Below are 15,865 nucleotides of genomic sequence, written 5' to 3'. Positions count from 1 at the left end.
ACAAATTAACTTCTGGATCCATTTGAAGTTAAACACAAACTTTTACTGACTTTAAGTGGATTCAGGGGAAGGTCTCCTGTGGGAGATTTTTTTTTTTTTTTTTTTTTTTTAAAGAGCGTTCCTCACCATACCATAGTGTTATAATCCAGTACGCTGATACCATCTTCATTCACAGCTATCCAGACTGGACAGTCTTCTAATGAGGAAGGCAAAATAGGCTAGAGAAAAAGAAAATTTTATTTGAGTCATTTCTTGAATACTGAAAGAAGCAGTTTCTGATACAAAACTTGAGTTTTAAGGATAAAGTGGAGGTGAAAGAATCCTCTAGACTTACTGATCTAACCTGATTTGACTTTTAAGAGATTTTTTTCAAAATCTGGAAAAGTATTTTCAGATTGACATAGAATTTGGGACACTAGCAGTGCATGAGATGGAATTTAATCTCAAAATCTTTCACTGTATATCAGTGTAGTTAAAAGTGAGGGTGATGCTGAGACAGTGACAGAATGGCAGTTCCACTCTGTTCTGGTTCTTGCACTACTGCTTTCCATCAAGCAGTAAAGCCCATTGGCTTTAATAGTACCAACGCACAGAGCCATCGTATCAATGCAATTTTCTTTCTTACTGATTTTGGCAAATGTGTCAATTATCTGTTCTGTCTAATAACGTGAATCTTTTCTGGAAATTTGCTGCTGTGTGGCTGTTTAACTCTTGAAAAGTTACATAGTGTGGTAGTTATCAGAAATACCAACATTATTTAACCTATTCTGCATTCTTATTCTTCACTGTCAAGTAACCCTTAAATACCAGTAATATTTCTGCTTTAATGCTGAAAGTGGAAAACATGATCTTTCTTTTAAAAAGCAAATTTTTGCATATTTACTTGGCTTCTCTTTTCACCATTAGATGTAACTATCACAACTTTCTCTTCAAAGCAAGAGACATTAACCACGGACAGGACACTATCAGACTTTCAATAGAGGAAGAGTTCTGTTGGGTTGGAGAGGACTTCTCAGCATGAGTGTGTTAGGACATTAGTTATGGCAAGGGTAATAGGTACAGAGCTCTACTCTTGGCTGGGCTGAGGGATGGTATAAGCTTCTGGAAGAACTATTCCCACCTATGATTCTTTGCTGTCCTGCTGATGCCCATAGGCTGGCAGATTACCCAATATATGCTTCACTTTTTACATTTCTGCTACAGGACGTTATCACTGCTTGCCTGTCCCATGTGGCAAGAAAAGCAGCCAACTCAGATAGAGAGCAGGACTGAAATACTTTCAGCTAGCATCAGCTGCATGGTGTGATTTATGGGGAACTCTTCCTTTTTTCCATACAGGGGTATGTAAATAGTACTTTTTAAGCTATTATTGTGGCTTTATGACCAAGAAAATGCCTACGTGTAAAAGCTTTGGCAAGGGTTCAGAGGTAGTATTTTGTATTGTGTTGAGAGGATAGTCAGAAAAGCTTCAATGTCTATTTAGTGAACGCTAGCAACCCCTAGTGTCTAGAATGTATGTCTTCCTTCTTTCTGAACAAATGTGGCACTAGAACTGTTCAGAACAGAGCACTGTTTGTTTTTTCCACTTCCTATAGGAACATTTTCAATCTGTGTTAACAGAGGAAACAGATATGGCTGTGCTCACAGACTTCATTCTTAGGGGGAAAAAAAAGGTGCACTCCTGTTACCTTAGCAGCAAATAGTTTGGTTCCAAAGAGAGGCCATTTGCGGGCCACTGTCAAATAAATTCGAACACATTCCGGTGGAGAGCATCCCTGCAGCACCATCCACTTTGTTGCCAGCCTGTCAACCAGTTGCCTTTCAGAGTTCAAGACACAAGACAGCACTATTTAATAACGTCTTTCAAGGGACATGAGTAAAATTATACCAATAACTAAACCTACCTCTCATTCCAAAGTGCTGCTCTACACAAGCACTGTGGACAAGGCTGTTAGAACTGTCAGTTAGGGTGTGTTGTACAGACTGAGTTTATTTGAGCAGTTTCTCTACTTTGTCAGTTATTTTGCTACTAGTTATACTGTAATATCCAGGAATCCCAGTTGCATACTGGTTGTTCATTGGTGTATATAGTCAACAACTGCAACAACAAACATTTGGGCAGCTGTTGCAGTGAAATCCTGCCCAGCTTCACATTCAATTATACTCTCACCTTCATCTTAACCTGCCTATAGTGTGTTCTAGATGTTCTGACAACACACTTCTACTCCCTCTTGATTTGCGTCGCGTAGGTAACTTAGTTCCACCTTTGCATCCCTAAGTATGTATTCACAAATAGAATTCATCTTAGGCTTAAACTTCTTGACTTGGGGAAAGTTAGTCTATGATTTGGCTGGTTAACTACTGTGGCTTTTTTTTTTAAGGAATCTTTTTTATGACACTGGTGTTTGTTTAAGCTTCTACACTGAAATAAGCTTGACAGGACTCCTTTAAACTTCTTAACTTTGAAGAGAGCAAATGTACCAAATTGTGTTAAGCGTAAAGTTTAAGAGAACAAACAACTTACTTGAGCAATTCAGGAGCAATATTTTTCTTGTAGCGTTTGGGGTAGAATTTATCTAAAACCTGATGGAGAAGATGCTGCATTTTGGAGTGTGATGTTCCCCAGGACTTGAAGATGCTGTCCGATCCAAATCCCCATATTCCACCTGTATGGGAACAGTTAGGTCATGGCCTGAACCAGTGATTGAGCACCTGATGAAGGGGCACAGCCAGCCCTGAGAGCACAGGTGGAAGCAATTTACCTGTATAGCCAGAACCTCCCTAACCTCATATAAGGGCTGGCAGCCCTCAAGGAAGCATTTTTTCCTTTGGAGTATTCAGCAAGTCCTGATCTTTGGAAAGGGGTAAGTTCCTCTTTTATTACTAGATTGTGACCTCTACTTTTCCTGGGTGATCCAAAATTGGTTTAGAGTAACTGTATCTTACTGCTTATCCATTCACCACTTAAGATAATGTTAGGGGTTGTAGCATAACACAGTGATGAGGTTTTTTTAGTGTAATAGAATGCTCCATGGATTCCCATACTGATACCTGCTGTGTTTACTAGTCCTGCAAAACAGCACTATCAGGATGGGGAATTTTTGTCTGTAGCATTTACTACAATAAGCATACAACAAAGCAGCAAGAGGGGACGTGACTGCTCAAGGAATTCTTTGTTGCTCTGAAAAAAAGTGAAACAAGATCTGGGCCAGCTACCCGTGTGAGAATGCTTCTGCCTAACTGCTAAACTTTTGAGTTTTGTTATCAACTGGCCAATTAAAACAACAGCCTGTTTGTAAATAGAATGGATAGTGTTTCCAGCTTCTTCACCTCAGTTTACATTGCTTTAACAAATGCAACAGTTTCAGCTTAAGGAGAAACAATTATTCTGTTCATCATGCCCACAACTCGTGCTGTGTGTTTTATATGGTAAAATGCTAAATATAAACCTGGAGATTTATTGAAGAATCCTGAAAAATGCTGTTTCTGAGTGCAATGGTGAAAACTTTTATTTCAGTATCCCTAGTATGGCCATGACTAAAGCAGTTTTGAGGACAGTCCAGCCTCACTGTGTTTTGTAGTATTTTTTGCAGAATGAAAGGAAACTTTTTCCTGTAGTAAATTTCCCTACAGCAAAAGGTGACCTGTCAGTATAGGTTTGCTGATGCAATGAGTCTGGCATAGTACTCCTCAGACTGCATATTTAATAAGAAATATCACTTTTAGTGCAAAACATAGCTGCTTCCTCAAGACGTTCAGTGTACAGGTGTACTCCCCAGAGGACAAAAGCAAGGATTTCTGCCCCATGTTTATGCTCACCTGAGCCATCAGAGCAACCATTTCCAGAGCTAATTCTTTATTAACTGGAAACCTTCCACTGGCTATTTCATCGCTGACTTGGAAGGCCAGCAGCAGCCGCTCACGGTCTGTCTCACCCTTGGCTTGGCTTCGAAAATACAGCCTAAAATGTAGAAGATTGTAAAGGTAAAACAGGTCATGAACTAACTGAGAATGGAGTTGTGAATTGTAAGCAAGGTGAGTAAAAATAAGCGTTTTGTTTGTTTTTGTTCTGAAGTGACTTTTGTGTATTAGAAGGTGATTAGAGAGAGGTTCAGAAGCTAAGGTATTTCCCTTATGATGAATATTTAGGCCAGGATGCTCAAATCATGCATCTACTTTGGCAGCTATTTGAATTCTGTGAGCCAACCAAGTCAAGACAGCAAAGCATTATTATACACAGGTAGACGAGCATTGTTCCTATTAACCATTGAGGCAAAACTTAGGAGATGTCATTCTCTGCTTACCACAGATTACAGAGTTACAGAGTTTTCTCTGCTGTAAGGCAAGAACTGTGTGACCTTCTGCATGCCAGCCTTGAAGACTTGTTACATTTGCCAACTTTGTTTTGACTGCTCACACTGAAATTGTTACTGAAAATTCTTCAGTTCGCTTCAGCAGGAAATACGAAACCCAATTATCAGGCCTTACTGCAAAAATGAAAGAAGCATTCTTGCAATACTACTAGGAAGCCCTGATTTATTCTCTTTACACCTAATTTCTTTGATCTGGTACAGCAATATGACTAACGGAGGCTGAAGATGCGAGTGTGGGGAATGCTTCCTGGAACGATTCCTCATGTGAGCTGTAAATAGGCATGCATCATCTAACTCAAATACTAATTTAAAGCTACACCAATGACTGTATGTTCCATGATGCCACACAAGATATTCATTCCAGTGGATCATTGTATCAATTTTTATGATAATTTAAGACAACACCATTAGGATCATGATGGCCTTACATGTCTTATCATGGTCCTTCAGAACAGTCCAACCCTGAAAAGACCTTATCAAAATATCCTTTCTGCCCAGTCTAGGCACATTCCAGTCCAACAAAATAATACTGCAAAGAGTTACTCCTTAAAAAAAATACTTCTTGGTCAAAAGTAATAACTTCTGCTTCTATTACTCTTAAGTTAGCTAATAGAGTTCCCAGTAATAGAGTTCCCAGAAACGTATTTCCATCGTTACAGTTACCAAAATCTTTGTGTTCAATATAAGACTTTGACTTTTCTAATTTAGGTGAGGCTTTATTTTCCCTGAAAATGGAATTCATGTGCAGAAGGCCATTACTTGTTCCTGTACACAGATTTCTATTCATTTTGATTCAGAATTCCTGTCTTTGTTATAAATGATGAACTTGTTCCAGTTTTTGTTTTAGATCTGTGTTTCATAGCTTTCTTCTCTATCTTTCATCGTCTAGCTTTTAACATTTCTCTCTTTATGAAGTCTGGGCATTGCTACTACATGTCTTCCCCACAGTCCCTGCCATTTATAATGTTGTTTTTGTATGCTTTTCAACTTCATGATTCCTCACTTAATTGCAAGTTTCATTTATAGTGGTGATATTTTTCCCCAGGTTTCTCATCCTCTCACCTAATTTTATTTAATTACATTTTAGGATCTTGGCAAACAAAATTTTGCCAGGTGTGTTTTATTGTACTATACTAGTTTAACCCATTTTTAAGACTATTCCACCATTGCAAAGTGTTTTTAGGTTTACTCCTAGATCATGTAGTCTCTTGTACATGCATACTGCACACATATAGAAGAAATTGCATCACATATAGGAGTTGACATCATATTTGCTAAAATAGCTTTCGTGTTAACAATATTGTACTTCACTGGCATTCTGCAGAAATACAGGCATTCTAGAAATGTTTAATTAACAAGAGGCCAACCTCTTGTGAGGCCAACAAAGGAAACACAGTACCTGTTCTTATAGGTCAACTTCACGATTCTTGTGCCACCTTCATATTTACCAGGATGCAATTCTTTTAAGGCTTGTTCCCATTTAGAAATGACGTCACAGATCTTTTAAAGATATTAAGGAGAGAGAAAAGACAAATGTGAAGTGTATAGTCAAGGCATGATGGGAAAGTAGGGGGGAAAAAAAGGTACTATGGAACACAGATTGTACAGAAATAGACAGGATCATTGTAAAGAAAGCCAAAAGTGATAAATTGATTCCTTTGTTGCAACTAAAAACTCCGTCTCTGAATCTGCAGAGAGAGATTTGTGAGTTCTGGTCTAGTACCAGGCTGTTATGTCTATGTTAGCAAGTTATGTAGCTCAGGGGGAATGGATGTACACAACAATGTGCTATTGTTGAGACCTTGAGCCCACACTATGGTGTTTTCCTCTGCATTATCTTTAGTTTGGTCAAAAGACTTGGAAGTCCGCTAGATTGGATCGCATTTTTCACCTTGTTTCATGTGAAAAGAATCCAGTTCCTGCTAAGATAGCTTCACAGTTTGAACCAAAGTATAGTTCATAGGAAAGATTGGTAGGATTGCTTCCAAAGTGCATTCCTGAGCCCACCAAAAGTAGTAATGTGTTTTCTGAATGGCAGTCACGTGCATGGTTGGCTAAACCAAAGCCCTGTGAATGTTCAAACTCTGGGAACATTTGGATCTAGATTCCAGCTTCATACCTCACATATATTCTTAATAACAACATGGTTAACTATTTTGGTTCAATTCAGATTTCAATCCTTTCACAAGTGGTCTAATAAAGGTCCCTAAGTTCTCTTTTGATAGCGTTTCAGTAAAAGGAGTGTGAACATAAGAAACCATGTGAAATCCATAACCAGATATTCCTGTCTTCTGTTAAGAAGGTATTGAAGTTGCCTTGGTCACTAAGTAATAACTTGTTAATAAGGAGTAAGAGCAATGCCTTTGTTTGTCTCCGTCTCCTTCTTTTAGTGTAATGCTTTATCTCTCTGAACGGTGATTTGATTTCCAGCAAAGCTTCAGATTATCTGATCTGCATCAGGCCATGAAAGCAAAGTTTGTTATTTGGCACTGTGTGGTAGTTTCCTTTTTAAATTGTCTAATTTAAAGTTATTGGCATCTACTCCGTATGTTGCCCAAGTGAAATTTTACACTGTGTATAAGTGAATTTTTATATTCCTTACACGTGTCAGGGCTTCTTTGAAGTTGTCACTGCCACTATATCCTCCATCAATACTGCACAGCAAATTTCTCTCACAAGTTAATACAAAAATTTGATGTCTTTCATTCATAGCCACTAGTTACACAACTCAGGTAGCTGTCCAGCTGCAGCATGAGTAAAAATCTCTGTATGAGAGACATGTAAGTTAATACTTTCACTGTTTTCCTTTGATCTAGGCACTCCTCTCTTAAAGTGAAGGTATGCTCAGCAGAGCTTTCTTCTCCTAAGAATACTCCTCAAGTAAAGTTATCTGGAGGAAGCAAAGAGAGAAATACTTCATAATACAATATTTAAGATTTGTATAAACATGCCAAGAAAATCAAAGCCTAATCTAAATTTCTCTCCATTGGTAGTATTATACTTGATGTTATGATATCTAATCATGTCAACTAACTCTATCTTGTTTTAATTCTGTAGTTGAGACAAACTAAACTTTAGTATGAACTAAAATCTGACAGTCTTTTTTTAACCAATTTATCACCCACTAAACCAACGTGCTTTGTCTTAACTAGTATCTCAGATGAGATATTAATATTTCATCTCTGAATACTAATCAAGGGAGGCAAGATCCACATGTATTTCATCTTTTTGCATTAAGAAAAACTTATTAGCCAATTAGCAGCTCTACAAAGATGTATGCTAGACAGATGTAGCAGAGAGGGGAAAAAAGAATTACCTTCATGTTGCCCTGCAGACAGTGTTCCAAATCCCTGCCAGAAGGATCATCTGTGAACAGAGAAAATCCCATGTGGGATGGTTTCCGCATTCCTGTCTCCTGGTTCAACCGGTGGATGAACTCATCAACTGTTGAGGAACCATCAAAACCTACAACCTGTGATGCAATAGGAACTAATTTAGTATAACTTCCAAGCTGAGTATCACAACTAATGAAACCTAATTTTCTACAGATCAGTGTATCATGATTGCCTGTGAGCTGCAGTGACTGCACTTATGTTATCTCCCTTAACATTGCATTCTTTCTCAGACTGAGACACCTTCAGTGTCTCACCCTAGCTACCTTTTCTTCCTAAGTTTTAAAGAGAAGGGACTAGATTCCTTTCCTGGCTAAAATAGCAAGGAAGAGAAATAATACCTATCTCTAAATGTCTGACATGTATAAACACCATGGTGCTACCAAATCACATGAAGGAAGCAGGTTATGGCACAGTCCTCTAGTGCCCAGAAAAGCAACCATGCTGACTCACGTGGTAGGTTCCATTCATAAAGTGCACTGGGATGCTGAAGGGGAGTGAGTGATGGTAGGGATTTCTCAGCAGGATGGACACAATCTCCATTCTTGAGGGCTTGGCTTCCCGTTCACCAGTCTGCACAGTGCGGTCCACTGATCTCTGGCAGTAGATGGCATACTTGCCTATTTCACTCCTAGGCAGGGAGAGGGACGGAAATAAGTCACAAACGTATGCTTTAAATATGTCATTTCCTTTCCTACTCCTATGCTGTAGCAAAGCATTCATCAAGATTTGGCTCAAAGTTACATCTCTGTGTAGATATTCTAGCTGATCTCAACTGACTAGCTCAGATGAAAAGTTACAACACAAACCTGAGCTCCACAGCTCTGTGAAATCCAAGCATACAGTGAGCTCTCTGGAAAGCACATGAGCGTTCCCTGCTCCTGGCTGGACTGGACACAGCATAGGAATGCCCTCTTTTGTACCTTGTTGACATCACAGTATTTGTTGAACCAAGGCCAGGTAGTTCACCCTTAAACTCACTATCATGCCAGAAGAACTTAGTTACTATCACTTTAAGTCCTGATAAGAACTAATCATAAACTATAATGAATTAGCTTCAGTAAAGGAATTATATAAACTTTGTTTATTAATTTGCATGACTATACAAACTACAGGTTTTCATTTATGAAGACTATCTGTCAGTCAACAGAGATTGTTCATTCAAGGCAGGTTTGATTTGTTGCTAGTTTAATACAGTACAGGGACAGTTACTAACATGATCAGTTTATTGCATAGTGAAGAGATTGCTCCACTGACTTGGACCCAAAGGATTTAAGTGTCTCTAAAGCCAGGATAAAATGGTCAATTACACCTGTAGGAAAAATGTTTAAAATGTATACAGTGAGTAAGTTCTGAAACTGAATGCAACCCAAGGATTTATATGGGTTCATAAACTTCCACCTCTTTGTAGGTGAACAGGGAGGAGGGCAGTTCCATTCAAGATGACTTCAGGAGTTCAGTACATGATTAAAACTGAAGCTAAACCCTTGCAAGCTATGTGAAAGTCAGATTGAGGTTTTCACTGCGCTAAGATGCTACTTGCTTCCCCAGTAATGTGTTTTCCATGAGGAAGAATGTTGCTTTATGAGAAGGTGCTGTTTCTGGCTTCCAGATGATCCTGAGCCATCTTCTTACCTAGAACTGTGCGCAACTTTTCTTCTATTTGTGGAGCATTAGATACATACTTCAATGTCACCTTTTATGAAAAGCAATACTTAGAATAAAGGTCTTGCCTAAATCTAAATAAGGAATTATGCAGTGTAATTTGGGAGATGGTAATGCACGTGTCTGAAGAAGTAGTTTCTGTTTTAATTTCTGAACAAAGATTGTTAAAACAAGACAAAGTGACATCTCTTCTCATGACCATGCCAAGGATGCAGTCAGACATGCTGAAGACCAGATCACCATGAAAACACACAAAGACCACACAGCATGAACACCAGAGAAAAGTTTAGTCCTGCTACACTATATATTATCCTGTGTAAGATGCTAAAAAAGTAACAAAAAACAATAGAAGAATGTATTTCAGGTTTGGATTTTTTATAGCTTTCTATGGTTCCCCAAATTGTTCTATTTTTGTACTGTCAGTGTTAGCTAACATGACATAAGAATATCATCACCAAAAATTCATTCTGAATTTAGTCTGTAACTATGAATAAAAGGAATCAGTTGCATCAGCAAAAGCAAGAAACAAACAAAAAAGCCCTGGGTACCTCTAATTATATTTGCAGAAAGTTCTGCTAGTTTTGTGAACTAGTTTAATGTAATCGATAAAATGAGTGTGGATGGCTGAAGAGGAACAGCTTGATATCCTTAGGAACCTTCCATCCCTTTCCTCAACTTGTTTTGCAGGTAGGATTACAAAGCAATTTCCATCTATTTCTGTAGCAGATGCAAAAGGCAATTATCTTAGCAAAACAAAAAAATGCTGTTGAAGCCTTTACCTGGGGTCTGCGTGGCGCTGCAAGTGCTGCTTGACATACCAAAGGAAGTGATGCTGGGGCAGGAACAGAGGAGCACATAAAGCTAGGAGCTGCCAGCACTGCAAACACAAAGCTTGGTCGTGATTCTTGCTCTGTACTTCCTGTCTACTGCCTTTCACAGAATATTATAACCAAAACGTTGGATGGTGAGTAGTGCTTTTGGGAGTAACCATTTTTAGACATGCAGTTCAAGTATCAAAATTCTCTTTCCTCCAGCACACTTTTAGCATTTTATCAATATTATCAATAGCATTAATATTTACACATTGGGATTCACAAAGAAGAGTTCACCTGAATGACTGAGTGGTTCTGGGGTTGTCTGCAATTCGTCTGTTTAACAAGCTGACAGAAGATTTCATTCTGCAGCTCAGTATGTGTCAAGCAGACCTGCAGTGCTGTCTGGGCGAGTGACACGTGGTAATCAATAGAAGATGCTTCCACGGGGACATTGATGAACAGCTGACAGGACTGTAAAGTGGGGAAGTTAATCAGTGCTGTTAATACAGTGACTCTTTGTTACTTTCCAGCCCAGATTCCCCAAACGTGTTACAGACAATTCTTCTAAATAAACCTGAAAGGAAACGTATAATATTACCTCTCTGCAGATGTGGCAACTGGAAAATTCATGTAGCCTTCTCCAATTGAGAAGCTCACAATTCAGCAGGAGAATCAGGAAATTGTGCTTCCCGCCTTTCATGCCCACGCTTTACTTTGCTGTGATTATTTAGTCTTAGTGCTGATCTTACACTTTAGAAGTGCAAGCTAGAAGTGCAGGCTCTGAGCACTGTGATCTAGCTGTAGGTGTCCCTGTTCATTGCAGGGCTGTTGGTCTAGATAATCTTTAAAAGTCCCTTCCAACTCAAACAATTCTATAATTCTGTGAATCAGATTTCCAATGGCTTCACCACTGGTGTTATTGCCACAATTGAGTTTGCCAGTACAATTTTTTCTTCAGTCCAGCTGATGGAGAGGAAAGTGGAAGGTATGGCTGAGTTTGAAGTACAAAGCCTGTGTGGAACATTGCTTCTAGCTTCAGATTCTCTACAAGGAAAAGTTAAACTTCTAAAAAATGAATGACACCTAATGTTTGACTGTAATTGAATGACCCAGTAGGCCTGTCTAAAGTAACCAACAGAGATGGTAAATGTTAACTACCAACATAACCGATGCTGTTGTCCCAGCAACTGAGCAAAATGGCTGAAAAATATAATGTCCCTTTACCTTGAAAAGTTTCAGAGCTTCAGTCTGCAGAGCTTCAGATGGCAGAGTGGTGAGGGACATGTGCAGCCCATCTTTACTGTAGCACAACATAGGGTGTTTCCATAGTGGAGAATCTGAAGTAGCAAATAGGCAAAAACATGCATTGTCAGAACCAGAAGATAGGTAACAGTCGTCATGTTGAAAAGGAGCCTTGTTGAGGAGGCAAAACATACTGGGAATCAGCACTGCACTATGCTATATTTATCTCTGGGGCAACTTGGCTGATCTTGGCAATGCCTCCTGTGAGCAAGAGTCCACCATCAGTGTTAGGCATCAGCAGAAAGAAGCACTTCCATCCATGACACAGAGCTCCTTGTCAGCTGGTTTCTGGTGAGAAAGTGCTCAGTTGTATATTTGAACAGGAAATACAAACTGCCAGGACACTTATGTGCTATGAGAATCTTTATTAATGCAAGTTACAATTCTACAGTAAGCAAGATAGGTGTAGGAACATGAGTGTGCAAGATAGAATATAAACAAACTTAGAACAATAGATAGAACAAACTTACCTGTTAATATGCATGCAGCCTACTCTAGGGAACTTGCTTTAGCAAGGGGATTGGACTTGATTGTCCCCAGAGTCCCTTCCAACCCCTACAATTCTGTGATTTGAGAATGTGGTGCACAAACGTACGTGAATGAGCGAGTACCAGAGACAAGGAGGAAAAGATGAGCATGGAGGTAGATGTTAGGGTTTATACATGTGGACAAAAAAAACAGTTCTGAAGGCAAGCATGTGTGTGCATATTTGGAGGAGAAAAGAGAGAATGTGTTTGTACAGTCAAGATTCCCTCGAAAGGGATACCAGGACCAACAAATATAGAAGAAAAAAAAAACAACAAAGCCCCAGTTATTTGAATTTCAATAAATATTACAGAAGTTTCAGATGCTTTGATAAAAGCTGTAACACTGTTACAGACCTGCTATGTCATTACAATGCCTATACTCTCCCAAGATGTTATTGTGCAAGTAGGAGTGAAATGCGCAGTATCATATGCTATTCTACTGAGAATCCCCTTTCCTCATTTCAGACTGAATTGAAACTGAGCATTTAAATTACTTTTCCTTATGTTTTGCTACTGTAAAAAAGAGTTTCATGTTTCTACTTACTAGGGTCTCCCTCTGCATCCAACAGTTTTCCAATGAGTTGTTCATACGATGTGCCCACTGTGGCATTCCTGCTACCAGCTGCTACTGTCAGATGGTACAGCCAGGTATCCTAGGCATGAGGATGAAAACAATATGGGACAACTTCAGTCTTGTTTTCTACACATAGCTTTATTCCCTATACATTGTCTGATACCAAAAAGTCTCTTGCTCTCCAAAAAAACCATCATTCATACCTTCTCCTGTTTTGTGCGAATGAGTAAATATGTGGGACTCTGGTCTTGTGGGTGAATCACCAAAGTGCAATGGGATGAAAGAAGTCCTCCACCAGTGGTTTCATAATCTTCATCAGAGTCACAGGAACGGTCTACTTCTTCCACTTTGGACTCACGCATAGGCAGATGCCCTAAGGGACACTAGAAAGATGAAGCAAGCTAGGTAACTCCAGCTAATGATCTGCTATGGACAAGGAACATTGGGAAAGAAGCTCTATCTCAAAATGTTAGCAGTTCTGTAATATGTGAGCAATGAATTCTAACTCAGTCCTTAACTTTAATAATAAAATTATATCATCTCACACTTCTACAGAAGCTTCTCCATGACCTAAAGTATTTTCAAACTCTGGTATTACTTCTACTATATTTCTTTTGGGGGCATCTACAGGTCAGAATGAGCATATGAAAATAAAAAGATGATTTTCCCTTAAGCTGCTTTCCTCTCATTAGTTCTGTTTGTACCATTGGTTTTGCAGTGTAGGATGTGCTTTCTGATGGCCAGCTGCCCAATATCCTGAACCCCTGGGTTCTGACTGTGGTCAGACTTTCTGGATACTACTGGAAAATAAGTACTTTTAGATTACATAAATTGGTAGATTCAGACAAACAGAGAATATCTATTGTGTTAGATAGATCTAGAATCTCTAGAAGTCGATCCCAAGTATGAATCACAATGTTCTTTGATAAGCTAAAACTTGGGTTTAGACTTTGTTTAGAAAAATAATGGAGCACTGGGCCAAGTTTTCTAGAAACAGAGGAACATTACGCTGATTAAATGACTTTTCTCATTCCATCTTGTCACTACTTCTTTTCATTACAATATGCAGAATATGTCCGCTGCTGTACAAAATAGCTTGCACTAAGGTTTTCACAAGACCAAATGTAGCAATTGAGAAACAAGATCCATGGTGATCTCAGAAACAGCAGTCACTTGCCTTTCAAGACTTTTGTAATTTTACATGATGCGGGTTTTTCCTTTAGATATTTCAGGAGATCATGTAGAAGAGACTATTAGAAGGAGAGAAGTATGAGCAGGGAAGAGTTAGAAATGTGAGAGCCAGAAGCAGTAGAAGGAAAGAAAACTTTGTAAATGGGAATGGAGGGCTCAAGAACAAGAATTACCTTATCCTCATGATTTCGGTAGTAGTAAAAAGTTTTTCCAATCAGTGCACACCAGACCAGCTTAGAGTGACCGTGCTTGACCTATATGGAGGACAAAGAAATGCATAATGTTTTTAACATCAGTGACGCTGTTGCCACAGTTTTATAGAAGTTCCATTTTCAATTAAATGTTGCTTATAGTACTTCTTGTATGTTAATATAAGCTCCTCCCAAAACACACAGCACCATTTCCAAAAGCAAGTAGGTAGATCCCACCTAAGTACATGGGACATAGTTGTTCGTGGAAATGTCATAAAGGAGAATAATTTCCAGAAACTGTACTTTGTACAAATGCAATTGCAGTCTGTTCTTGTGGAAACAAATCTTCTGCTAAAACCATACAAGACATGTCCTTAAAATTCTCCTACATCACCAAGTTCAGATCAGTTAAATGAGAAACTTTACACTTTCTTGGTATTTGTTTATTAAACTATGAAATGTTGTGATTTATGTTGAAGGAAAGCCTACATAAACTATGTCTGTTACTACTTTATTATCTGACAAAGTCAGTATCTCCTCGTAGCCTTGTTTGTCCCATTCCTTATCATTTATGTAAACCTTCATCTCTGACAAACATAAGTTTACTGCTAATTTTCTTTGTTTCACATTCTTCTAGGAAATATTAAAATACTAACTTCTTGCTGACATTTACTATACAAACCAAGAGGCTGGTACTCTGTCAATACTGAACAAAGCTGAATAAAGTCAAAAGTAGTATTTTACCTTAGTGAGCCAACCTTTCACAGTGGGTTTAGCATCACTGTGAGGAACTCCAACAGGACTGGTCACTTGCACTCTAAGAATACTCTGTAGGACATGAATCCATTCCTCCAGGATGTTGGGAGAGTCTGCTGTCAGGAAGTAGGTTCTTTTCTCTGTCATGAGCTGGAAGGAAAAGGAATGAGGAAGTATAAATCTGCACAGCTTCATTCTTGTCATTATCTGATGGTGGTTTCCTGGTGGTTGAGGAGGGATATTTTTGTGTAAGAAAAAAAGTGCTAAAACTCCAAGCTTGGATAGAAGATATGAAACTCAGATAGGTAACAAATTCCTGTGAGATCTCTTGCTGTTACTCTTAGATACTGCAGCTTTATCTGTCTCTCATCCTGTTTTATTTTCAGTACTGATCATAGAATTGTTTAGTTGCAAGGGACTCTTAAAGGTCATCTAGTCCAACTCCTCTGCAATGAACAGAGACACGTACAACTAGATCACGTTGTACTTTTCCTCTCTCTGCCCTTACTACTTGGTATTTCTGAGATAGCAGTTACTTTCTTAGGTCAACGAGTACCAGGACACAACGACCCCACTGATGATGATAAGTTTTCATTTTAAAGGCTGCCGCAGAAATATTTTTTGTTGCTTTAACTTTGTATTAAATAGTTTGGCAATCTAAGAAGAAAGACGCCATGAATTTAAGAGTATTAAGCCTTAGCAACTTCAATTTTGTAAATGCAGAAGGTAGTTTCCAGGCCAGGCTGTGCGCCTTTCAGCCCAAGTATGACAGAAATTTTAATTTCTCCTTTATAGTGAACTCCTTTAACAATAAGGACTTAAAAACCCAGTGAAGAACTGACTTTTAATGTTTGGAAACTGAATTTTAATAGGAATCCAAAGTTTTAGGTATTTCTTCAGATTCTCCATACATAACTATAGCATAGTTTGGGTAGGAAAGAACCATTAAAGAACATCTGGTCCAGCTTCTGCCATGGGTAGAGACATCTGGCACTGTATTACACATGTAAAGTCAGTCTGGAGATCTTGTGAGAGGAGTCTTGCAGAGGAGATCCTATGTACTCTCTGGCTTTAGTTGT

General features: G+C 38.7%; 1 protein-coding gene across 1 annotated transcript in view; it reads right to left on the bottom strand.

The window, feature by feature from the left end:
• The window catches only part of PLEKHH1 (pleckstrin homology, MyTH4 and FERM domain containing H1), a 53,810-nt gene that overhangs the window by 3,948 nt on the left and 33,997 nt on the right, over nt 1-15,865 (bottom strand). The window contains 15 exon segments of the mRNA XM_085224986.1: nt 132-218; nt 1,689-1,818; nt 2,525-2,624; nt 2,627-2,666; nt 3,820-3,961; nt 5,773-5,873; nt 7,690-7,845; nt 8,219-8,396; nt 10,210-10,307; nt 10,540-10,716; nt 11,470-11,582; nt 12,619-12,727; nt 12,852-13,031; nt 14,013-14,093; nt 14,775-14,936. Coding sequence (XP_085081112.1) covers nt 132-218; nt 1,689-1,818; nt 2,525-2,624; nt 2,627-2,666; nt 3,820-3,961; nt 5,773-5,873; nt 7,690-7,845; nt 8,219-8,396; nt 10,210-10,307; nt 10,540-10,716; nt 11,470-11,582; nt 12,619-12,727; nt 12,852-13,031; nt 14,013-14,093; nt 14,775-14,936 — 1,854 coding nt within the window.

The sequence above is a fragment of the Meleagris gallopavo genome, chromosome 5 (assembly GCF_905368555.1).
Source record: "Meleagris gallopavo chromosome 5, MGAL_WU_HG_1.1, whole genome shotgun sequence".
NCBI classification, from domain to species: Eukaryota; Metazoa; Chordata; class Aves; order Galliformes; family Phasianidae; genus Meleagris; species Meleagris gallopavo.
The sequence above is the reverse complement of the archived record's forward strand: the minus strand, read 5'-3'. Positions and strand labels throughout refer to the sequence as shown.